We start from the raw sequence: 25,503 nt of genomic DNA, 5'->3' as shown, positions 1-25,503 counted from the left end.
CAGTCAAGAATACCACCAAAATTTATTTCGGTATTCGATTCATCGATATTTACATGGCTTAGATACGAAGTGGTTGATTGTGTAATTATATGCCTTTGTAATTTACGAAAAAATTCTTCCGGCTATAATTTTTGCGTCAAGTTTTTTAATCGCAAGTAGTTATATATCAATCTTGTTTAATAAAATTACAAATAGTTAAATATATAATGCAGTTTCATTAAATTACTCACCCTTGTTTTATATACTGGATCATATTTTTATTCACAATTAAATGGTCACTTTGTTCAAAAATTTTATTTGCTTTATTCTTGAAAAACATATATTTGTTCTATACTTAAATAAAACAAATATATATAATAGAATGCTCATAGAAATCACTGGCACTTTCAATCTTTTTGAATCATATCGAAGGATATTGAATGATATCGAGATATTATCATAATTTTTACAGATCGAAACAAGATACTGACATAAACATGATATGTATTAAAAGTCACATCCAGATAATTTTATGTCCTGCTTTAATGTGTATATATGTATATATATATATATATATATATATATATATATATATATATAATCACTGTTAAGTATATTACAAAAAATAAAATTACTAGAACGTATTATATTCTTTGCCTATAATTTCAGTAATTTTATTCTTTATTTAGATATAATTTTAGTGTATTTAGATATCATACTTTGTTTAAATATTTATTATTTCTTACAATGTCGCGCGATGTATCGATCGATTCAAGTGATATTGAACGCGTAGCTTCGAACAACGAAACGACTGGTACCGTTGCTAACAATACGACAAATTCCGCAACGCAATTGCAGATAATTGCGGCTCAAAACTCTTACGTCGAGACGTGCCACCAGGAATAAACCGGTTGTAAGTACACCTAGGAACTGGTGCGCGAGCCGGTTTTTTACCAGTTCAAACCACGAGGAACGTTATTTGATGCGATCATCTTCATTCATGGACGGATATACGCCTTCTTTTTTTCTCACACGTAACTCCGTCACGTTTATATACATATACACAATCAGCTGATACATGCGACACAAGTCAATATCCGTATAATCAAAACTTTTTTGTTTCTATTATAAGCCACAATTTTCTTTTCTCAAAATATTTTTTAAGCTACTCAAAATTGCATTCATCAAATTAAATACATTAATGAATTAATATAATTGTGGCTAAAAATACAGAGAAAAATTTAATTATGTAAATTATTACATAATCGCGTTAAAAAAATATATAAAATATTGTAAAATATGCACAAGAGATCCACTTTAAATTTCTCATTCATCTATATGAAAAATGATACTCATATATCATGTATATATGGACTTTCAACTTTCGTAGTGTGAGAGTTTACGATACGCAAATATATTATCACGATAAGGTATATACGTAATCATTTTGGCATGTGTTAAAACTGTTCATATATGTAAATATAATATCATTTATAACAATTTTAATTCTTCTAAGTAACTTTCATGATAAACTAGAAAAACTGATAAACTGCAATTATTTAAGAGGGAATTACTTACAAATTTCGTATTTAAATATATAAATTATATCTAAATTATAAATTGTACACTGTGTATTTTTTTTATTTAAGAGACCGCGGAAGTGTGAGAGAAATTTTACAACCGGCCGCACTCCTTTTTCGTTCACGTTACACGCATATACACTCGCGCACGTGCGTTGAAAGTAACACACCAATACTCGTGGTCTGTGGCTGCCAACCGGTTTGATTTTCTCGTGTCGTTGGTGCGACGCAATGCCAAGAACTGTGGCCAGTTTTAACCGGATTTCTAGATCAACGCCGCAGTTTCGATCTTATTCACGGCAGAAGTCTGTGGTACCGACCATAAGCTGAATATCCGTGCTCGATCGACGGATAGTTCTCAACGATTGTCATTGAGATCAGGATTACATCGTTTTAAGATTACGTCTACATGAGATATTTATCTACTGTTTTCGTTGTGCTTATATAAATCTTTTTCACGTAAATAATATGAGCAAAGTAAATTGTAATAAATTGGATAATACAATGCAGAAAAAACTAATTAAATTTTAAGATTGTTAATATGTCTAACTTTGATATTGATAAAATAGAATGTATAAATAATATTAAAAATAAAAAAAAGAAAGTAATTTCCACTACGTTTGATGAAATCTAAATCTACAGTTAGCTATATGTTATTGTTTAGAAGTTTAAATTATAGTTTTCCAACTTTTTTGGCTCACCGTTCCCTTTACAAAGTTCTTTTGTTTAGCGTCCTTTTCGAATAAACTATATGTATTATTAAAATTTCCAAGTGTAGTTGTGCTTGTAATTTTTAAATCTTAAAGTTAGATTACAAATAAAGAAAATAAAATAACTAGAAATTGCAATTTTAAAGCTATTTATTAAAATAAAGTAGCAAAGGTGAAATAACACTAAATCAAATAAAAAATATTAAAAAATTGTTAATAATGAGAAATTTAGGCCTGGTGTAACACTAGTAAGTTGTCTATATTTGGATCTATTTTCTCTAGCGCGTTTTTATTGTCTTCAATTATTGCCCATCTACTACTCTTAAAACAAAAAACCCTCCCAGGTTAAAATAACTACCGCTGAACAATAATGCCTCCATTGGAAAACTATGATTTAGATGAAACGTAAAGCATAGATTACATTGTATATTCATAATGTAGATTATTTATATTTTATATGAAAATGCCTAACTTTGATTTGACACCGTCAAATCAATGTATGAAAAGAATTTTCTTTTAAAATTTACCTCCAAAATTGTGATAATCATGGGACAGCATGGGTACATATTTTGAAGAATTTTCTATAATCTTTTTTCTGATTTATCAATATCTATTATTATAATAACAAATTAGAGAAAATTACGTAAAATTCTTCGAAGTACCATGTTCCACGGCTATATATGTACATAGGTAACATTTTTTTTAGATGTACTAGACGTACAATTACGACTATCCTTTGACCAATACGTTAAATTTACTTTTTTTTTAGTGAAAATTTCATTATAGCAAGATTCTTCTTAGTAATTCGTGAAAAAAAATTTTTTCCAGGAATTTTCCGGGACATCGCTTACCTCATAGTATAAGAGGCGACAGCTGTTGCTAGATCAGATGCCGTAAGAGCGGATAACGATCCATCAAAATCAGCGGCAAGGTGCTCCGCGAGTTCCTCCACTTGCGTGGACCAGCCTTGGCCGGAGCCATTGCTTCCGATGGATCCTGAAACACAAGCCAAACAAATCGTACAAATCATTCGTTTCTTCTTTCATTATATATTTTCCTTTTATTTTAAGCTGGAATTTTACGATTTCTTCAATGATTAGCTTGCACGCTGCTATGCTTGCTCTGATGTATGTTACATATGTTCATACATTAAACGAAGCACGTCGTTTACGCATGATTTCTACGTTTAATGTGATGCATCATACAAAGCTTATAACGATAGTGGACCATTTATGGTGACATGCGCAGTAAAATGTCAATGATGGACAAATAAATGTTTATTTTTAATTAATAAAATTTATAAGCAACGAAAATTGTCTGCTTTAGCATGCAATATCTGTTTAATATACAATAGTCTGTATTCTTGCATCATTCTTGTAGATAAAGATAAATTGAAAATATAGAGCAGTAATCTGGTTTTAATTACACAACGCAATCATACACTGTTGCAAACTTTGTATAATAAATATAAAAATCATGCATGACAACGCATACGTGGCATGTATCTAGCATCTACAAACAAATAAACATAGCAGTGTGCAAGATAATTATTTAAGAAATTGTGCATCATGCGATTCCAGCTTTAGCTTCATATTAGTGTCATGATCAGTAGATTACGTAAAAAAAATTTTAAATGTATACTAAGAGAAAAATTGTTAACTTGATTAAATCAAACTAAATTCCTTTAGTTCAAATATTTATATATTTATCTCAAATATATAACTTGTTCAAATATTTAGACATGTATTTAATTCAAATAATGCGTGAGTGCAAAAGTTCCTGTTTGATTTATTATTAAAACGCAAGCAATACTTTGAAATATAAATTTTTTTTAAATTAATTAATAATGTAACCACTATCACTTTTTATAATCTTGTCTCAACATTCTCTCAGCATTTCAAATGTCTTAATTATAAAATGACTTTTATTTTGCATTGAAGAAGAAAGAAATATAATTTTTGACGGATTCGAAGGATGCGAATTTTTTTCCATTTTTAAATCGTTGTACAATGATCAAAACAAGTGATAATCCGATAGTACAATATCAAAAAAATATAGTGGGAATGATATGATATCTCATTTTAGTTTAGTTTGCGTAAAGTCTGTTTTGCGAAGTGTGATTTCGCATTGTTATGATGAAAAATGATTTCCTTTCGATTGGCCAGAAGTGAACAGTTTCCCTGAATTGCTATTTTTAAATTGTTTAATTGTTGACAGTACTTGTTAGAAATAATCGTTCAGTCAACGAAGAACAGCTCCGTTATTATTTTGCAAATCAGTTATTCCTTTGCAAATCAGTTATTCCATCAAACAGAAGTATCACTTTCTCAGAATGCAAATTGTCGTTTGTCATGAATTCTACATCTGTTAGTTTCCAAATGCGTTTGTGTTGAGCATTATTGTACTATTTCTTATTGACATCTCATTTTTCAGTCAAAAGTCAATTCAAAAACGACTCTTTAGTTGATCGGCCAAACAAAGAAACAATTGCAAAAACTCGATTTAATTTATTCTCTTCGGTTAGCAAATAAGTATCAAGCTTCAAAGTGTACACAATTTTTTTTTTAGTGTCAAAATGCAATCAATTTGTCAAAGTTGAGTTTCTCAACAATCTCTTTCGTTGAAATTTATAAATTATTTTGTACTAAATTGCGCACAGTGTCATTTATGCAAAAAATTTAGTTAAAGCGTGATCATCTAGGTGGAAGTCAATACATCTAAACGCAAATCATTTCTTAACAATTCAAATTATTGATTCTGATAGACATCTGAATGTTTTCTTATGACAGTTCCCACTGTTACATCTTTTCAAAATTGATAAAGCATAATATACTATAAAAGCAACTTTTATTGTTCATTTAAAATTTTGTTTTCACAACATGAATTTAATAAAAACATAAAAATCTTTCGCTCAAATGACTATTGAATATACATTTTTTTTCAGATGTGCAATAGGTAACAATGTGCAATACATAACAATTGATGATGTTACCATACGACGCTCCTATTCATATTTATTGAAATCGGACAAACTTTTGCACTCATCTAATACATAAACATTTGAATTTATGGAAAAATTTAATCAAGTTAACAATTTTTTCTCAATGTATTACAATTCGTTTCCTTTTCACTTATATACATTTTTATTTATATTTAATTCTTACTTTATATTATATGTTTAAATATTTATAAAATTCAGTGTATATTTTAAAATATGTATATTTTTTATAAAAACAATTGTATAAGTTATGTTTCATTTCTTTTTTATTTTAAGAAAAAAAATTTACGCAAAAATGTCTAATATAAAATTCAACATTTTCATTTATCAATTTTTTATAACAAAAAACGTAATAGATAAAGCAATGTTATGCACGAATTAAATAATCGAGGACAAAAATTATTATACGGCGTCTCGCAATATTCTTTACTTCGGTATCTTCATTACATTTCGCTTTCTTTTCGAGCGCTACGCGCATAGTTATTATCTGAAATAATCAACACACAGAGTAAAACTCGTCTGTACGGTATCGTACCGCCTTGAGCGCCGTTGTAATTGACGTGAAACTGATGATGCATCGTGCTCGGCCTATCTTTCGTCTCCTGAATAGCGTGTCGCCGCCGATTCTTGATGGCAATAGGGGAATAATGTCGACTTTGTAGCAGCGACACCCTGGATCTGTCGATATCACACCACTTCATCCTATTTCGGCCGCGGTGAGGATCGCACTCGAGCAAAAACACACCACCAAATCTACGTGCGTGCACCTTCACAAAGTTCCGCCAGTATGGCGAACTGCTATCAGGCTTCTCTCTTTCTCTTTCTATCTCTCTGCCTCTTTCCTCGGTCAAGACAATCTACGTGATACATTGCGTGAGTGTATGTTCGCGAGTTATCAGCCACAAATGACCACGTGGGCGAAAAGGCGTCGGATGCGAGAAGACAGAACGCAGAAGTTCACCGATCAGTCTTGAGGAGTTCTTCAAAGCGACGTCACTCGAATCGCACATCGTGTCATCGCTGAGTCTTGACCGTTAATCAACAATGACAATATTGAACGCGAATGTTGCTTCAAACAATTTAGAGCATCCTTCGGTATTCGCTGATTTGTCAGGTAGTCGAAATTCCATGCGAGCGAAATTTGACGGTGGTTAAGTCGTTTACGTCAAGAACTACACTGTATTGTGCTATTATTCCATATAAATTAATTATATTAATGTTTAATTAGACTAAAAAATTAATGTTTAATTTTTTAGAATTTTGTCGCAAGAATAATCTAGTGCGATATTGGTGATTGCTATGGAATTCTATTTATGAATTTGTACAGAGAAACAAAGTGAATTTATCGCAGAAAAGTTAGATTTAAAAAAAAAAATTGAAAACTAGAGAAGACACAATGTAGATATCTTTTAATAAAGAGAAGGTCCGTAATACTAAGCAGCAAAATGGAACTCGTGGCTACGACAGTGTCCGAGGGGCCGTTTGGTCACGACCTTTAAGGAGATATGTCTACGTCAACAGCTACACGATAATGACAATCGACTTCACGCCACTGTACATTTAAGGCAACATATTCTTCACATTTTATACAAATATATATATCTTGCGTAGAATATAAAATTTAATACTGTTAAAATTTAATATCTTCAAAAATATTTTAAAAGGTTACAACTTTATAACTTTATCTCAATGCCACTGTGTAAGTTGAAAAAAAATTACGAATTTTTACAAAATATTCATTTAATTTTATTAAATACGATATATTTTTTGCTAATCTAGAAATTACAAAGATTAAGAATTATGCGTTATTAAATTTAATACTCGATAAATACTCTTATTAATTAAAGTATGCAATAATTTTTATTTGATAATATTTGAGAATAAATAAGAAGAATACTAACCATCTCTTCTAATGTGTTTCTTTTCAAGTTCCGTGATGTGCTGCAACGGTTCCGTGGAACGGCGTTTCAAATTGTTTTGTTCGCAATTCGGGGATGATCCGGAAGGCGAGAGTTGCGGCGAACCACCATTCAAATGTATCTGATCACCGCCACTCGGCGAATTTTTCGGCGAATTGTGTTTATCTTGCCAAAGAGAATTTTGCGGACTATGATATTCTATTGCGGTCTGTAACATTGACATTTTTCAATTACTATTTTTGAAATATAATTATTCGAAATAAATTTGAAGTCGTCGAAAGAAATTTCAACCAAAACTTGGCTTCAAAAAAGTATTAATTTTCATTAAAATTGGTAAACCATTTTTATTATAAGGTATTTGAATCGAATAGGGTATTAACTGAGGTCTCCTTTAAATTTATCACTTAAAAATGCGTTTTGCGCCTAGAGTATATGCTTAAAAGATGTGTCGTAGGAAGTAAGTAAAGAAGAGAATTAGAACCGGCACCAACACATCTGTTTTTAATACAACAAAAGCCAGTTAAAATAATAAAATAGATATATAAGCCGTTTTTATAAAAATTTGTTAAAGTTTTTTTAAGTATATTATTTTATAATTGATTATAACATATTATAATATTGTTTAACTTCTTAATTATAAAAAGGAACAAATACGTATGTATATTTTTTGGAATAAGTATACATTTTTAGAAACAACGTATTTATTAAATAAGGGTCACTTCTAAGACCATTGTTATGGCAATTATTATTTGTTATGTGTACGGTTTACACCAGAGAATAATGATTTTCAATACTGTTAACTCTTAAGAAGCTAAAATTGCATTCAACTGGCTAGAAAGATATTCTGAAGATATTAATTACAAGATTAATTAAAGACCAAATTAAAGATAATTGTGATGTTTAAAATTAAACGCTAAGAGATTTTATTTTTAAAATTAATAATAATTTTGAAACTGTTTTAGAAGATAATGTTAAGTTTCAATTTATCTTTTATTTGGACGTTATATTCATAAGCATGTAACACGACCTAATATGTGAGTTAGAAAATTGTTTATTTATAAAAATTCTATATGGAACATATATTTTATTTTTTTTAACGATTGAAATAAAGATTTAATCTAGTTTATTTTAATATATCTAGAGTTATTTTGTAAAAATAAAGTTTTTGAAAAATAAAATGAATTAAATATGCCTTGTTCGGTTGAAGTACCTTATAAATATTAATATACGAGAAAAAATTAGTAGAAATAAAAGAATTTTGGAGCAACTTTAAAAAATGATGTTATTGTTTAAAATATAAATTTAGATAAACTAAGAAAAAAAAACATTTATAATTTATTAGAATGACTCTGACAAAAAATAAACAGAAAAAGAGAGAGAATAATTTCACGCACCTGTTGAGGGGCGGCTACAATGTCACACCTGTTTGAACGAACTGGTGACAATTGCTCGTATGACGGAGACGTATTGGAGAACCACATTGCTCCGTGCAGGGTTTCCGCGCCGCCGTCCATCATGAGTTGCAGCTCCATTCAATTCAGCTTCTCAGAGCACACGTGATCAAATTAATTACCGTCTACAATCTATGTACTGCGACACTAACGGATTTGCCAGCGGCGATTTCCGGGCAAGACGAATATCTATATGCTAATCTTGGATCTCAGATCTATGAAGGGTATCACTTTTCGACCACCTTTAAAGAAACTCCGTCGGCGAGCGTTGATTCCCTAGCGCCAAAAGATTCCTCTCTTCAAAAATGAGAAGACGAGGGCGACTTCTTGACTTACGAGTTACAACTTTACTACTTTATATACTATGTCTATATATGCGAAAAGAAATTTAGCGGCTACGATTCTCGGCGACGATTCTGTAAAAGGCGACGAGTCCACGCTGATCTCAAATCACAGATCGATCATCTTCATCTCCAACCATCGTTCTTTAGTTGCGAGAAACACTCATTTCATTCCACCGCATATGTCTGTTGCAGATCGTGCTGTGCGTTCACCCTACGGATACCCCTCTGTCCAGATCTTCGATATGCCCGGAAATACCGGTGAATCGGTGCATCACCCGACCGCCGATGATTTTCAGGGTCGAGTACGCGTGATGATTCGCCCTCTCTTAGAACATTACGAAGAAGCTGTTGTACAGTTTCTTGATACCGGTGGTCTCGCGCTGCCGATGTGTTTCCAAGAGTGCGCAGCCTCGCGATTTCAATGACAAAAAACGCGAAAAGACGACAAACGCGTCTTCGAATATCATTGCCACGCCTTGGCTGCAACGCATCTTGTTCCTAGTTGTGCCGAAGATTTGCTGCCGTTTCGGCGGAGAAGTTCCTCCTGCGAATAACAAATTCTTAATTACGAAATAAGAAAGACGTTTGGTCAACGAGCTAATTATTTTGTTTGATGTCTGAAGCGTTTCGAGACAGCAATTTTTACGTCACCAAATACAATTTTAACAGCGTTTATTTAATCGCTAAGAGTAAAAATCATGACAAATTATTATGATACAGTACATTATTATACGGTACAGTAACAATTTTTGTATTTACATTTAATTTTCTTTACTAAAAGTAAAATTAATGACTGTAAAATTTATTAAAATATATTAAATTCTGTGAATAAAATAATAATTTAACATGGATCACACAAATAAAGAAGTTTAACACAAAAACTGCGAAAACGTTATTAAGCAAATATGTATGTTATCTTTTAATATACGTACTCTTAAGATATTTCTTTTGATCTTTTAAAAATTTATCTTTTAAAAATTTCTTTTAAATCATCTAATTATTTTAAAATAATCATAGCGCTTTAATATCGCAAACAAGTATTTAATATACATATAATTGCAATATAATATTACATTGATCATTTAATCGATTGATGTTTATTTTTATTAATAGTCTATTTCTATATTAAAACAATACAATTTATTAAAATAGATTACAGCTTGTGCGAATAAAACAAAAAGTTTTGTACAAAAATTGCAAAAATGTTATTAAATAAATATGTTATGTTTTAATATATTGTTTGTTAAGACATTTAAATTTCTTTTTATTTATCTTTTAATCGTTTCTTCTAAAATAATCATAGCCTCTTAATATCGCAAAGAAGTATTTAACACATAATTTATTCATTACAATCTAACATTATATTGATCATTTGATCAATTGATGTTCATTTTTATTAATAGCCTTTTCTATATTCCATCATTAATAGCGCGTTCATTAAATATTCGTATAACGTTTTAAGAAACGTTTGTAGCTTTTTCTCAGAATAATAGCTTGCCACTGCTTGGCACCAATTAAAGTTATGACCGACGCAAAAGCATAAAGTGATTCTGCAATAATCAACTTTTTTTGTTTAATTCGACTTCTTACATTGTTTCACGCTTATTGAAGTTAATTGATAGTAATTTTTAGAATTGTGTGCATTTAATTTCCTTTTACACAACAAAAGTAATTTTAATCCCTTACAAGGTAATATTAATATTTCTCGTTTCATAATTGCAAAATTTTTCCCCAAAATTTTTTATATAAATTAAATATGTATGATTTCTAATATTATAATTTAAATACCTTCTTCTATGCGCTTTGACGATTGTTGTTTTCCTGGTATCTCCTCCACCTCAGGTAAGAACCGTTCGAAAAAGATATTATCTTTGTAACGAAGAACGGAAGGAGAGAATGTCAATTCCGCAAGTCCAAAAACATTCCCGAGATAGACGGATGACACACCTTAATTATCTTATCAGGATCTTGCGTCTGCAGAAGATCAACTCGAAACACCGACGTTTCGAAATTTTTATGCCTCCTTAGATCTGAACAGCCGTACTGCTGTTAATTTCCAAAATTTCATTAAGCGTAACGACGTTTAAAGACAGAAGTAATCCTTGTCTGAAAGGAGCTTATTTCTCGTGAAAACTCGAAAGATTCCAACTGACGAATATCTCCGAAATGCCTGAGTAGGCTCAACGTTACATACGCTTTGATTGCTTTCTAACGACTATGGCTCACACACTGGATAGTGTCTTGGGTATTGGAGGCCTCCGCCTGACCCTTATCACCACATTTTCATAATCCTTCGCTCCATGGTGCCGTCTAAAAGAAGAACCCGATCTAGAAGGAGGTGAACGAGGCTTTTCATGAATGACGTCAATGAAAGTTCGAGTTTCGTTCACCGCGTTCCCCAAAATCTTCTTGGTGACGAAAGGAAATCTGATTCTTCCAAGAAGGATCTGCAAGGCGAAGGCTCTCCCAGCGAAACCAAAAAAGGGATTCAACCCTCTCCACGATAACCCTCTCCACGATACTCCGCGTCTTTCTCTCTTTCAGTATTGTGTTCTTGTCGTTACTGCGCAAAGAGACACTACCAGAGTCTTTCGAAAAGTAGCAGCCAATAAATGTGGGCCATTCAGTCGTCGAGAGTCTTGAATGCGGTCAAAATATCTTCCGCGTAATCCGATACTGAGAAGCACCTTACAATCCTCTTGCGTCAATGAGTATTCTTTTTAAGATTTGTTTAATGATGACGAAGATGATTCGTTGATCTCACTGCTCCGATTCTGTCAGATGTTCTCCACTGCAATTCGTACTTTCGAATAAACTGCGTGATCTTCAGAAAATCACCAAAAATCCACAGACAGTTGATCGAAATCCTTCGTTGTAAAGCTTTGGCAAGATGCAGAATGCAGAAACTTCTTCAGGAAAAGAAGTCCGACTGGCAAGACGGTAGTCGATAGATTGCCTAACGGTTCCGACACGAACTCTGGAATGTCCACGGGTGATCCAATCCAATCGTGCTTCAAGGAATTAACAGCTTGGCCAATAGGCTCCACTCTCGAGGGTCGACTCTCAATTGGAACCACTCAATGTTGATCAACGAGACGCGTTTCCTTTATCCTCCAGCGTTGTCTCGCGCTGATCACGTCGTCTTGCAAATTCGTGATTTGTCACCTGAAGATCTCAACGCAGCAGAAATTCTCGTTGCGTTGCGGATGAATTAAATTTCTGATTTATCATCTGCAGTATTGCGTGGTAGTCCACCAATTTATCTCAGATAAGCTCAGCCTCTAACTTATCTTCTGGACGCTTTGAATTCGAGAAGAGCACTCTGAGAAGCTTATTTGTATTAGTTATCAGCTAAGACGTCACAACGGTGATCTCCAGAGATGTCACTTATCTTACAGCCTTAATGTTACAGGAGGGAATGTGTTGTTATACGAGTTACATGTCCCGTTGAAGAAGACACTGGAAACTTCCACGGTAGCTTACAAATATTGGGGGACCTATTCCAAGACAGAACTGTTCGACGACGCAATAACGAGGCCAGCCGCGGTAGTTGAAATTGGCGTAGTTTGCGACTGGCAGCCGACGATCACGACCGCCAGCGTCGTCCCGACAGACACGTCGTAAGAGGGACGAGCCTGTTTGCTACGCGGATTAATTAGTTTCAAAACGTTATCTCTGATATCGTGGCTTTTCGCACGGCACGATCTCGAAAGCTCCTCCTTCTGGGGCGCTCGTCTGGAGGAAGGCAATTTCGCTTCTTGCTTCTTCTCTTTTGTTCCGCGTGCGTTTCTACCGATCGCCTTTGCACGTCACGATGCGGTGCCGATGTGTCTGTCAGCGCTGCCACGTGCCGGCTGTTCAAATAATGCCGCCCGAGGACGTTATTTCACGATCGGAGCTCCTGCCCGACTGCACTCTGTTTGCCGAAGGAATCTAACGTTGTTTGCCGTACGCGTTCTATCTTTCTCAATTTACCATGAAATTTTCCTATTCGTGTGTTCTCTTCGGCAAGTTACTGCACCGACTGACGATGAAGGAAGTCTGAAACAATAAAAGTGACAACGATGTTCATGACCTCACTATTGACAGTGAAACGAATAAGGAAATTGCAAAAGTATTTATTTTTTATTATCTTTGACATATACAATGCGCGTTACACATTAAATTACAATATAATATGTTGTATTAAAATATATTTGTCAATTCAAAGTTTTCTTTATAAAATATATGAAATTCTTGTTGTAGAATCATTGTTAACATTCGTCAGCAAGCCTCTTCATCAGTCGTTGGGATAAACATGATATCGTCTTCCTCATCTCGTAATTTGTGGTTCACGACTTTTTCGCGCATCACATCCACCTCTCTCGTTCCAGCCTCTTCTCTTTTCACGAACAATCGAGCAATCTCTCCTCCGGAATGGATCAGCTGTAGTTTCGTTGATCGATGTCAATCCGCAGGGTCACCGTCGTGTACTCGCTACTCGCTTCATAGCGACTCAAGCAATTCCTAGAACGCGAACATGCTCTTGCATATTGTGCCTAAGAAAAAAATTCCAACTCTGCAATCTTTTATGGAAAATGATGCACATCTTAATTAGCGTGACACAGTTTTCATATTGTTCATAAAATAAGCGCACTGGTGAGAACACTTTTTTTCTTATTTCTGCAGTCATCGAAAGTAATGTATTTTTGCCAAAATTGATGGTATGTGGATATTATCTTTTTTTATAAAATTTTATCCAAGAAATTTTATAGTTTATAAAATTCTTGCTGTGTATTAATGCAAGATTTATGGCATAGAAAAATTTAATTTTATAAAACATATAACAATACAATAATCCCATTTAGCAAAGAAATTTGATAAATTAATGAACAATATTTTTAATCGTCTATTAAAACTTCTGTTGTTGCAGATATTTTTGTTGTAATGTTGCCTTGTACTTTGCATCCGGATTTCTTTCAGATCAACGACCACAACGATCGCTTTAGCTCGTCTGAGCTTATCATGACGAGTCACGACCTGACTCGTAACAAACAAAGTTGTGTGCACGATGGGCACCATTATTTTTTATTTAAGTAAAAATTGCTAACTGCAGGAAAGCCGTTTACAATTTCAGACAATTGTCTGTGAATTGTACGTGAGAAATTACAAAAACCTAAAAGATTAGCATAAAATCATCAATGAAAGTAGCAAGCTGTTATACAAAATTTAAATATTTTACTATTGCCATAATAAAGGATTATTTGTTATTTTTAATTAATCATTTTAAGATGAAATAAATTATTGATATTTTCCAAATTATAATTTAATTTCTGTATAATTTTATTTATCGTGTTGGTGTCGAAAAGCTAAAATAAAGTCCTGATTTTTATGTTAATATATGCAAGTACAAAAAATATATTATTTGACATAATGAATACAAACTATTTCTACTTGACACATCGACAAAAATACGTAATATCTATTTATGGGAGCGTAGAATACGTTTTGTTGAGATGCTTTGACATTGATGTCAAACTGCTGTTCAACAATGTTAAACAATTGTCTGTTAATTAATTATTGTTTTACAGATTGCGTCGTGTGCTCTCAGGTGTCATTAAATCGCATTATCAATACGAATTGTAGGTAATTAACTCGAGCAGCAACATTCATAAAATCTGCTGAATTTTATTTCGGCGTATTACTTTTATATGTTACAGCGTTATATAGGTGTCTTACAACTTGGTAATGTTATCTACGCTACGAGCGTTTTGACAAATTCGTTGTCGATCTCTGCTCATTATCAGTGTCTTTCGTTGAGAGATAATTGTAGCGAACGTGCCTGGAAAATCCGCGCGCGAAAAAATAACCGGCGAAGATTGTATATTATTGTCGAGGAGAAACACGATTATTTGTCTGAATTAAACGAGTTGTCGACACGATACGAAGCACAAAGTTAAACGACTAAGCGCGCATAAATCATATGGATGATTTACGATTGTGCGCGCAAAGTGAATTGTACTATAATAATCGAATAATGAACGCTGGAAGCGTAACGTTTAGCCTTAGAATCGTCATCAATTATTAATATTATAATTATCATGATAATAATAATAATTATTATTATTATAGATATGTAAATCTTTGCAGAAAGTTAAATTTTTAATAAAGAAGCAACACGTGAAATAACGCGTTGCATACATAATAATAATGACTAAAAAAAAATTAATCAAAGTATAATTAGTAATCTCATAAAGCAATAACATTTTTAATTGTAGTCTAAAAAATCGTTTTTCTCTTTTAAGATAGATAGTAGAAGACTTGGAGTAAAAGATATCTTGGCTATCGCCCAGGCATCTCAAGATCCTGCGCTGAAAGATACGCTTTAAAAAAGCGAAAGACAAAAGAATATACAGAAATGATTTTCATAATCTTCGGGGAATGATCGAACGTCACGCTGCTGCGTGTGTGTCGGCAAATACAAGTGTTAATTCGCCGTGCACACCAAGAAGCGTCAGCAGATGCGGACGCACATGCACGCGTCAAGGCGTCAAGGTCACGCATATACCGAGACTCATTATGGCCGAATGCACGTCCGTACCATGTGTAGTCTTTTGCGTCGTGTTGCTTTCGATTGAAATTATAAAACCGGTTGTGCATGCAACTATCTAAGTTGCCGTCGCGCGACCGATCATGGAATAATCCGCCGTTGATAAATCTGTGAAACAATTTTGTTTCTTTGAATTTCCTAAAAGAAACCCGCCTGAATTAATAAACTAATCGTTTTTTCGGAGAATATCGTAGAAAATGCCGAAGGAGCGTTAAGTCAGTCACGATATATTAATGGATCACACGATTGAGATTCTTTTTATTGGAAAGGATTTATTTCTTTATGATATCGAATGAATATGCACAATATGTTATGCAAGTAAGATAAGGTATCACAAAAATGTCATTATAATGTCATCTGTATGCATAGATAACGTAATTCGCATGAGAAGTCATTAGCAAAAACGACAAACGAGCAGGTGACGTCAACAACAAAATATACGCCACGCTCCTGTTTGCTTTTTTTATTGTGTCTGGTTTCGCGGCATCAATATCTTTAGTTGTTTCCGGCTAGATTGCGATGAGACGAACCAGTTGCCCGTGCAGCCACTTCGAGCATTATTAATCTTTCCACAACAGAGGCACGTCGAATTCGTCACTCAGCCGCGACTTTTGCGAGCGTTGATTTCTTCCAACGCCTGTCGGCACTCTCGCTCCAGAATTCCGCTCCAGACTCGATATCGATGGTTCAGGCCCGGCACCGTATGCAAAACCGCCCTGGAGCCCAAAACTCCGGCGCTCTCATTGGCCGTGCCGTAGAAGATCCGCGCGACTCTGGAATGCAGCAACGCCATGGCGCACAGAGGACACGGTTCCACCAGCAGAAATGCCCAATAACCCGTGCAAAGATACGGTCCGCATTTCTTCGCGTCATCTTCGCATTCCTTCTGCTTCGAATTCTCGCTCTTGGCACCGTTGTTCCTTCGCCCTTTTCGCACGCCTCGCGTCTCGAGGGACATTTGAACCGGAAACTGTAGCGAAGATAGAGTTCTCGGATAACAGAGCGGTGTCTCTTCCTCGTATCTTCTCTTGATTCTTCTCAACCTCTTCGAGCTCTGATCTTCAGTCGTGGCGTTCGGGTCTGACCTTCCATCGTCAAAAGTATCTTTCTCATCGACAGCGTCCGTTGGTCTCTTCGTTTCGTCGCAGTCCTCGTTCAATTCCCACGCACCACCACCGTGAAGTCTGGCAATGAGATCAACCGCTAGCATGGCGGCATGCCACATGGGATGTTTATCGAGTCTCGCCGCAGCCACCGCCAAAATTCTTCCATCCTCGGGATCGACGATCACCGTAGCGCCAGTGCAGCGCTCGTCGCCAATCGCCTCTAATTTGGCAGCCTTTATTACCAGCGACATGATTCGCTCGATCATGTGCAGATGATCCTCATCGAAGATCGAACCGTCGATCAGGCTCTCAATCGTTTGGTCGGGATGGAAGTTTACCGGCCAGATCTTCGTAGCTTCGCTGGCTTGTAATTTCGTCCTTGGCGCCTTGGCTGGCACCTCCGTTACCTGGAATTTCTCCTCTAGTAAGGAAAGATCGAATCCTCCTTCCTTCAGCTGAGTCTTAAGTTGATCTTCACCGAGAGAAACATCGTGATCTTTCTCACGTGACGATTCGTCCGAGCGAAGCGGAGCCAAAAGCAGTTTCCCGTTGGAACAGCGCTTCAAATGAGCGAATCCCGGCAAAACGACGGATATGCTTTTAATCGCGGTGGAGGTGTCCTTCCGTTGTTTCAAGACGCCCACATAGACCTGCTGCAGCGCAGGAACTTCCGTGAAATCCGAGCCTAAAATCGGTCTCGCCGTCCAGCTTCTAGTCGCAGTTGTCTCCGTCTTGCGTGCCTTGACACTCTTCGGTGACGTCATCTTCTACCCTGAAAAGACGCTGCCTTCACTTATCGTTAGAAGATTGACGATGATATTTGTAATACACCGCTCGATCGAACATCACACTAAGAAGAGTTTATCGTTATCTTTTTATCTCTCAGAAATAATTTCTTTATCTTTTTTGTTTATATTTGTTATTTAACATAATTATTCGCCTTTGAAGTTATATTTTGTAATTTACGTATAAAGAATAATATTTTTTATTTAAGTGCAGTATTAAAAACAGAAAAAAATTAAATATTAATGAACCCAAGATTCTCTTCGAATTTTTGCACGGAAAGAACAATTTTACTGCAACAACTAAAAATTTAGTTAATACAGAGAAAATAAGTTTAAGTTGAGCCATCTAAATAATTATGACTGCCAACAGTTTCGAAATTCTAGCAACCAAGTTAATACATTCAATACAATTTTTTTATTGACTCAACATAATTATTTTTAGATCTACATTTCAGCCAAATATTCTTTCCACACAGAAAAAACAATTTTATTGAAGTATCTAAAAATTTAATTAGATACAGAAATAATTATATAGGACGCACAAACATGATAAGCAATGCTGTAAAAAGACCTGACATTTTAACAACCAACTTGACAAAATAATACATAATTATACTTTTACATAATTATTTTCACAGGCTAACAAAAAATTATTTTAAACCCTTATCAAGCTAAGTTTTTAAATACTTTAGCAAAATCGTTTTTTCCTGTATATACACAGTAAGAAAATGTCCCAGAAAGTCTACTCTAAATTTTAAGTTAAAATAACTCAAATGTTAAGTTAAAATAATTCTTATTTTAACTTAACTTTTGAGTTATTTTTAACTTAAAATTTAGAGTGGACTTTCTGGGACATACAAAAGTGTTAAATTAGTATTTTATTTTTTAATGTGTATTTGCGATTATGGATATTTACTTATGGTAACTAAATATAGATTTTTAATATTAGGAGGCATTCAAATTGGGTCGTAAAATGTGACGAACACAAGATGATTGACATTGGAATATCTCGAAATATTAAACAATTGCGTGTCTTAAGGACACTTTCCCACGTCATGGTCGTAAACTCGGTGAGGTTTTGATGGTCGTAAACTCGGTGAGGTTTTGCGAAAGGAGGACCGGAGATAATCCTTTCGCCGGCGCCGGCGCCGGATGGACCTTAATCATAATCGAAGTTACCCTGGGGGACGAAGGAGCAGAAGCGATTTTAAATTGCTGTCAACTTGGGCCATGGTCGGATCGATTGACAGAGTTAGGCGCAATTGTATGATGTCTGAGTCGAAGAACAAGCGGGACATCGCATTAAAAAGTCCGAAGTTCGAGCCAAAGTTTCCTTCAATTTCAACTATGCGTAAACATACGTCGAACATGGCCGTTAACGTCGAACCTCAATGAAGATAGTACAGTCGTCTATTACGTTAATAACGCGAAATCTCCGATCAACGAAAATCTCTGATCTTGATGTGAACACTCTGTTTAAAGATTCCAGCGAGCATTTTTTTCAAATGCATGAAACGTATGAAATTGACAGGCATAAATATTTCGGAATAAATATCAAGAATATGCATTTGTGAAGAGAAACTCGAAAATAATAAAGAAAAAAAAATACAATATAAATTACACAATAATAAGTAAAGTGTTTACGCAGTGGAAAAGAAAAAAAAGAATAAATTAATAGGCGAGCTATGGCCGCCTAATAATTTATATTATTTTTCTTTCCTCCCGCATAAATAAATTCCTACGTAGTAAAAGGTCTTTCGATTGAGTAACTTATCATATTCCCATGTACAGTTCATAGAGTTGCTGTTGAAAGCTGGTATGCATCGCGTCACACGATTGATAAATAATACTCGACAAATTACGCAAAAACTCGATTTTCCGAGAAAATCATGCACGCACGAGTGTCACATATAGCTGCTACTCCACTGGGAGACCTACTTTGACGATATATCAGTTACCTGATAGCTGATATCGTGATATCGTAGTAACACATCTTCCGCGTCTGAATTGAGAAATGATAAAACCTTTCAAATTCCGAAAAATGTCACACTGTTGGAAGAATCCCGTGGACATTTTTTATCATCACAATATAAATATTAATTAATTTAATAGTTATTTAATGAACTAAATCATTATGTCAATGCTAAATACTATTCGTAATCTAAAGAAAGATACTATATCGCAAATAGAAAGATGTCGTAGAACAAACAATGTGTTTTGAAGAAATAAGTAAAAATAAAAAAAATTATGTAAGGTACCTGAGCCGATTAAGAGCCAATTAATTAATTTTATTTTTTATAAACTATATTTATGAAGATATTGAAATAAACTAAATTAGAAAAATGTTTATTTCAATCACTTACTAAAATAAAATTATTTTTATGTAGAACATTTTCAAATAAACAAAAAAAAATTATTTTAAACTATGATATTGGACCTTGTTAAATGCTTGTGTTTTTAATAAGGTTGAACCAAACATAAATTAAAAATAACAAAGGAATTAAACATTATCTTTCAAGTCACTTGTAAAATTATTAATTATACAAAAACAAGATCCCTTAGGATCTATTTTGTTGTTAAACATTACAATTATTTTTAATTTTGTCAATAATTAACTTTTATAATTTTTGGAAATTCTTCGTCTCACTTAGTCAGTTTTTGTTGCACTAAATGAATGTGTTACTGCCGGTTTTAATTCTCTAGCCCCCCTCTTTATCAACTTCCACATTTTTTAAGCATATATTCCAAATATGAAGCGTGTATTTAAATGATAAATTTAAAAATGGTACTTATTTAGTGCTAGGCCTTTGTCTAAAGTACCTTAGTAGATTGTAAAATAAAGTATAAAAAAGATAAGATATAAGAAAAAAATATATAGTAGATTGTAAGATAACGATTTAGATATAGTGATTGAAAATTGAAAGAAAGATTGAAAAAATTCTGAAGAGATAAGATGTTCAAGAAAAGAGATGAGATATATGGATAAAAGCGTAAAATGAGAAATTGTTAGCACTATTATAAAAAATGTGATAATGAAAATGTAATTTAGCTTAGACCGATTTGCACTAATAAGTAAACTATCAGCATTTGTTTATGTTTATATTTCTTAGAAAAATATTTCATCGTTTTGAGTAGTGAAAACGTGTATTCGATTTAATGAGTATAACTCCGTTTTTAAGTCGTAAATAAGAACTTTAAAAAAAAATGTGTTAAAGCGCAAGTTACATATAAATATATCCGAGTAGTAATAATGTATTAATGAATATTTTTGAGATAAAAACGTATATATAGCTGTGAATATAAAATTCTCGTTTAGCACTCAAAAGCAAGCACTCACATTGCACATTTTGAAACCGCGATTTAGTAAAGATTATATTTATTATTGTATAATAAAAAATATTGTATAATAAAAAAGACATCACCTTAGAAACTTTCGATGCACATTTCTCATAAATATTTGAAGACGTCGTGCCATTTACCCGTAAATTAGCAAAGAATGATTACTAAAACACAAACTGGTACTAAAATGAGATAACAAACTTCTCGGGACTGAGCTCTTCCCACCAAAATATGTGAAAAAAAGTTCATATGAACTTATGACCACAGTTACTAAGATACAAACTTACTGTTACTAAGATACAGCTCAAAATGTTTATTAAGAAAGGAAAATAAAAAATTAATATTTATTATTATTTAATAATATATTTATTTTCAATTTTTAATTGCAACAAATGTTCAAATAAAGCGTCTTCTATTGCATTTGATTCAATACACGTTTGAACACATTGGATCATGGACTGCCGCACTCTTTCAAAGATACCAGGACAATTGCGAATCGTGTTACAAGCATCAAAGATGCTTTAACATCTTTTTGACATAACATATCTTCGTGGGTGATTGAAACTTCATAAAGTAAGTACTTTAAATGTCTTCATAAATAATAATAGAGTGATAAGATCAGGGGATAGTGGCATAATACTTAAACATTTTAAGCTGTATCTTAATAGTGGATTTGCGGACATATGTTTATGAATTTTTTTTCATATTTTGATGTTAAAAATTCCCAAAGTTTTTTACTTTATTTTAGTTACATCCTGTATATTTACAGTTAAGCGAAATCCGTGTGATATTCTACTTATTGTTAGTCCTCTTTTTTGTGAGTAAAAGAGGAATATGTTGACGTGTTGTCACTCATCAGCTAACAAAACGAGTATTGAAAACAGGCAATCTACTCAAAAATACTTATATGCATACTCGTCATGTTCAACAGGTCCAGATAATTATTAATTAATCATTATGGTTAAAATTATGTGTTCAATAGCGAATTTAATTAAATACATTAGTGCGCATCGGTGCACATTAAAGTCATGGTGTAAGCCCACATGTCAATGCAAAGATGTGTTTAAATAAATACATAAATGAATTAAATCGCAAAATCCTCAATATATTTTATTGTGCTGCTTGATAAGATATATATAGTCACAAAATTAATTAGTTAAATACAAGAAGTGGAAATTTATTTTATTCTACAAAACTAAATATAATTTTTTAAGAAAAGCTTGATTCAAAGTAAAAACCATTGACAATGATGCGTTTCCGAAAAAAGCATCTTTTGTGATAGTATGTTTTTGATTTCGTGAATGTACATAGGTTATCATGATAATTAATATTATTTCGCCAATTTAATATTATTTTGCAATTTTATCATCTTATACATACATTTTCATTCCCAAGTAAAGGCAGATAAAAATAGAGATAAAAATTTAGCATTTTGTTACAATTTAATTTAAATTCAGCTTTTACGACTGGTTTGGTTAATATTAAATCAGTGAAGTTATTTAGTTTGGACACGAGTTTGGACACAGTCAACATCCTGTGCACAAACAACTAATTTTGTATATATTTTATTATTCGAGATATTTGCATTTATACACTAGATTACAACGTAGTACAACGGCTTTGGAACCTCTCACCAACTCTAATTAATCTAATCGACTGTTTAATTCAGCTATCACGTTTGCCAGTGTGAGAACTAAACACAATCTGTTATTAAAAGAGGAAGGACGTTCTCATAACTTGTATTAATGTTAATATTATTCACCTGAATAATTTTCTAATAATTTCCATTTTATGTATTAATTATCAGAGTATATTACTATAACTGCACGTAACACAAGGAACGACACGAAAGAAATATTTGGTTACAATTTGGTTGAAATTATTGTTGGCATTTCTGCAAATTAATCGTTGATTAACTTAATTGGACGTTGGTGAAAGAGGACCTTAATGTAGAGCAGTGCGCACTAGCGATCCAATTTGCTGTACATTGAGAAAAAGATACTTAAAAATTTAACTGTAAAATATAAATTAATTTTACTGAAATAAATTTTTATTTAAATACGGTGAAACAAAATGTTATTCCTCATAAATAAACTAGTTAATATGAATTTAAATAAATTATCTTCTTCCAAAATAAAACTGACTTAAATTTATTTTTGTAATTAATATATTTTTATTCATAGTAATTACTAATTTCATTATTATCAATCTTACATTAGTATATCATTTATTTATAGTAAAATTTGTGATGATACAAATTAAGAAATTTGATATTTTATAAAAATATTAATTTAGTTTTAATAATAATTGTAAATATACAATTAATGTAAAAAATTCTACAACAAACCTTTTTTTTAATAAAAACAAAATAATGCAAAATAAAATTGCATAATTATTTTATTATCAGCTATATAAGTTGATCAAAAATTTACAACAAATGCACCTAATTTTCTAAAATGCTAATAGCACGTATAAAATCAACCAAAGAAAACTTGTTAAATTTTTGTCTACTTACTTCTTATTTCTTTACTTTTTATTTTTGGAACTAAATGTTCCTTATATAAAGTAAAAGTGTTAAATATTGAATAGATATATTTTAGGAGACTGGTACGCATTCAGTAACTTTTTCCTAATCTTGCGCATTTCATATCAAAGAATAATAAGTTAATCAGAAACGTGGGTATGTACTATGTACGTATCTCTTATCTTATAATGTAACTATAATCGAGATTCCACACATTTTTAATCTAACTTATTTTTTACTCATTGGTTAATCTTATTTATTTGTTGATTTATATTTAACAAATTTAAAACAAAGGGAGACACGAAAAGAGAAATATGCGGAAGAGATTAGTTTTCCTTTAATTCGATAATCGACACAATTCGTTCATTTTTTCGTAATATGAATTGAATTTCGTAATATAATTGAATTAAACGGAACGTAACTCAGGCAAAACACATAGTTATAAGAATATCATAATGATGTCATTATGACATTATATGTCACTTATAAGTCAGTAAATGTTACTCTTTTGATATCATTATGATATCATTGAGTAACAAATGAGTGGTTTTTGATATTATTATATCTTTCGTGTTCCACCTGAGGACTCAGTTCTTTCCAAAGAAAAAAAAGTTGCGAATTACTTCCTACAAATTTTCTGTCCGCCTTCGCCTTCACGTTTCGAATCGAGCAACGCCGAGCGCCGATTCGGAGAGTTTTGCAGACACAGCGCATTTGAATTCCGGCACGATTCGCACCGCTCGTTTAAGATGGCGTCTGAGATTGCACATTCGCAGAGCGTGATCCTTATATAACAGAAAACGAACAACAAGCGAGCAGGGAGTCAAGCGTAGTCCCGCTCTAACATTGCTGTTCCGCTTGCATGCGTCACGACGTCGCGTCGCTACAGCGTGTTAGAAAAATTTCCGCGGAAACCTATAGCTTTCCTTCCTTTTCATCTCTCTTCCACGGGCAAGGCCGCTCGTCGGCATCTCGCATTTGAACGCGAGCGGGAAATCTCGCGCGTCGATTTCGAGCGATCGAGTTCGAGCGGCAAACATGTCCTCCGCGGCCTTGGGTTGCGAAACATCGATTGTTGAGCTTGACTAACGTTAAGCTGTCAAGTGTCTCGATGCTCCCGTAACGGAGCTTCATCGACGCAGCACGACGACGCGCCGTCGCGACGCCACGTGTTCGCCATGCGCACGCATGCACGCACGCACTTTACTCGAGGAATTCTTACCTGCTGCTCCGCGGTAGTGCGGTTACAGCCGCACGAAGTACGCCCTGCTTCTCCCACGGTTTTTCTCCTAGTCCTCGACGATCAAACGCTCGCGATTCACCGGAAATCGTATTCCTCGAGCGCGGGGGATTTACGTTAGCAAACGGCGACCGGAAACACGCAGAAACGCACGTGAGAATTGCGCGCGGGAGGCACTCCGTTTGCGTCGTCGCGACGGCTCGCGTCTCTTTGTGGTATGCAGCATGGGCTGTTTATCAGTGAGGTCCACGATGGCGGCGCCTTCTGCCGGCGAGATGAAAGACTGCGAGGAGACAGGGATATCCCGCAGCCTCGGTCATCGCATCGGTCGTCAGGTTCGTGAAATTGTCGCTTTTCCCGCGACGAACGCCGGAGTCCGCGCGGCGAGTCGGTCACGGCCACCAAAATGAGATTCCGAAGAGGAATCTCATCCGAATGCGATATCGCGAATCAGCAACAATTTATCACATGGCTTCTAAAGAGTTTATTTATCGCGCCATTTTCATGTAAAATGTTTTTTAAATTGCTAATCGATAAAAGGATGCGAAACTAGATAATCAAATTCTTCTTAAATACTTGTTTTTGTATTTATTATGTTAAAAGCGTATTTGTTATTTTTACTAATTTTAGTAATTAAATATTAATGAGGTTCAATAACATCACATTTAACTTGTTTTTATTTTTTTCACCTTTATTCAGAATTTACTAAGTTAATATATTTTTTAAACCAAATTTAGTTAAATTAATGGCTTATAAAAATTATTTTAGTTATGTTGAAAGTTACATGAACAAAAAACTAATTCAATTATTAAAAGTTACGTTAAGATAAAATTAAGTTACGAGAAGATTAAATTAAAAACTAATTTTAAAAAGTATTGTTCATATTTCATTAGAAATTTTTGAAGTTATATTATATAAAATTAAATTATAATATGGAAC

At 33.6% G+C, this 25,503-nt stretch overlaps 2 protein-coding genes and 2 long non-coding RNA genes across 8 annotated transcripts in view; 2 read left to right on the top strand and 2 right to left on the bottom strand.

Moving 5' to 3' along the window:
• The window catches only part of LOC105194029 (transcription factor CP2-like protein 1), a 28,837-nt gene extending 20,055 nt beyond the window's left edge, over positions 1-8,782 (bottom strand). For 3 of the 4 annotated variants that reach the window (XM_011158738.3, XM_011158736.3, XM_011158737.3), the window contains exons 1-3: positions 8,581-8,782; positions 7,169-7,394; positions 3,121-3,265 (exon numbers count right to left, since the gene is read on the bottom strand). In XM_011158738.3, coding sequence (XP_011157040.1) covers positions 3,121-3,265; positions 7,169-7,394; positions 8,581-8,718 — 509 coding nt within the window. In that variant the 5' untranslated portion in view covers positions 8,719-8,782. Of the gene's footprint in view, positions 1-230; positions 352-3,120; positions 3,266-7,168; positions 7,395-8,580 lie in introns of those variants that run through there. The other variant, XM_039453480.1, reaches the window with a different exon arrangement.
• Positions 385-3,372, top strand: LOC120358645. Its single transcript, XR_005575551.1, has 2 exons — positions 385-892; positions 3,098-3,372. It is a non-coding gene; the product is annotated as an uncharacterized LOC120358645 (long non-coding RNA).
• Positions 5,969-7,734, top strand: LOC113004555. Its single transcript, XR_003269101.2, has 3 exons — positions 5,969-6,381; positions 6,524-6,821; positions 7,197-7,734. It is a non-coding gene; the product is annotated as an uncharacterized LOC113004555 (long non-coding RNA).
• A 2,706-nt stretch (positions 8,783-11,488) lies between the features above and the next one.
• Positions 11,489-25,114, bottom strand: LOC105194034 (probable inactive tRNA-specific adenosine deaminase-like protein 3). 2 transcript variants are annotated; one of them, XR_005575549.1, is made up of 2 exons: positions 24,547-25,114; positions 11,489-13,022 (listed from the first exon to the last, which is right to left on the bottom strand). XR_005575549.1 is itself a non-coding variant. In XM_011158746.3 (2 exons), the coding sequence occupies exon 2, from the start codon at positions 17,438-17,440 to the stop codon at positions 16,169-16,171; it is 1,272 nt and encodes a 423-aa protein (XP_011157048.2). In that variant the 5' UTR covers positions 17,441-17,448; positions 24,547-25,114; the 3' UTR covers positions 14,629-16,168. The 2 variants fall into 2 exon arrangements, 1 of the variants encoding a protein (XP_011157048.2); XM_011158746.3 differs by lacking the exon at positions 11,489-13,022 and adding an exon at positions 14,629-17,448.
• Between the last annotated feature and the right edge of the window lie 389 nt (positions 25,115-25,503).

Source organism: Solenopsis invicta, chromosome 9 (assembly GCF_016802725.1).
Source record: "Solenopsis invicta isolate M01_SB chromosome 9, UNIL_Sinv_3.0, whole genome shotgun sequence".
NCBI classification, from domain to species: Eukaryota; Metazoa; Arthropoda; class Insecta; order Hymenoptera; family Formicidae; genus Solenopsis; species Solenopsis invicta.
The sequence above is the reverse complement of the archived record's forward strand: the minus strand, read 5'-3'. Positions and strand labels throughout refer to the sequence as shown.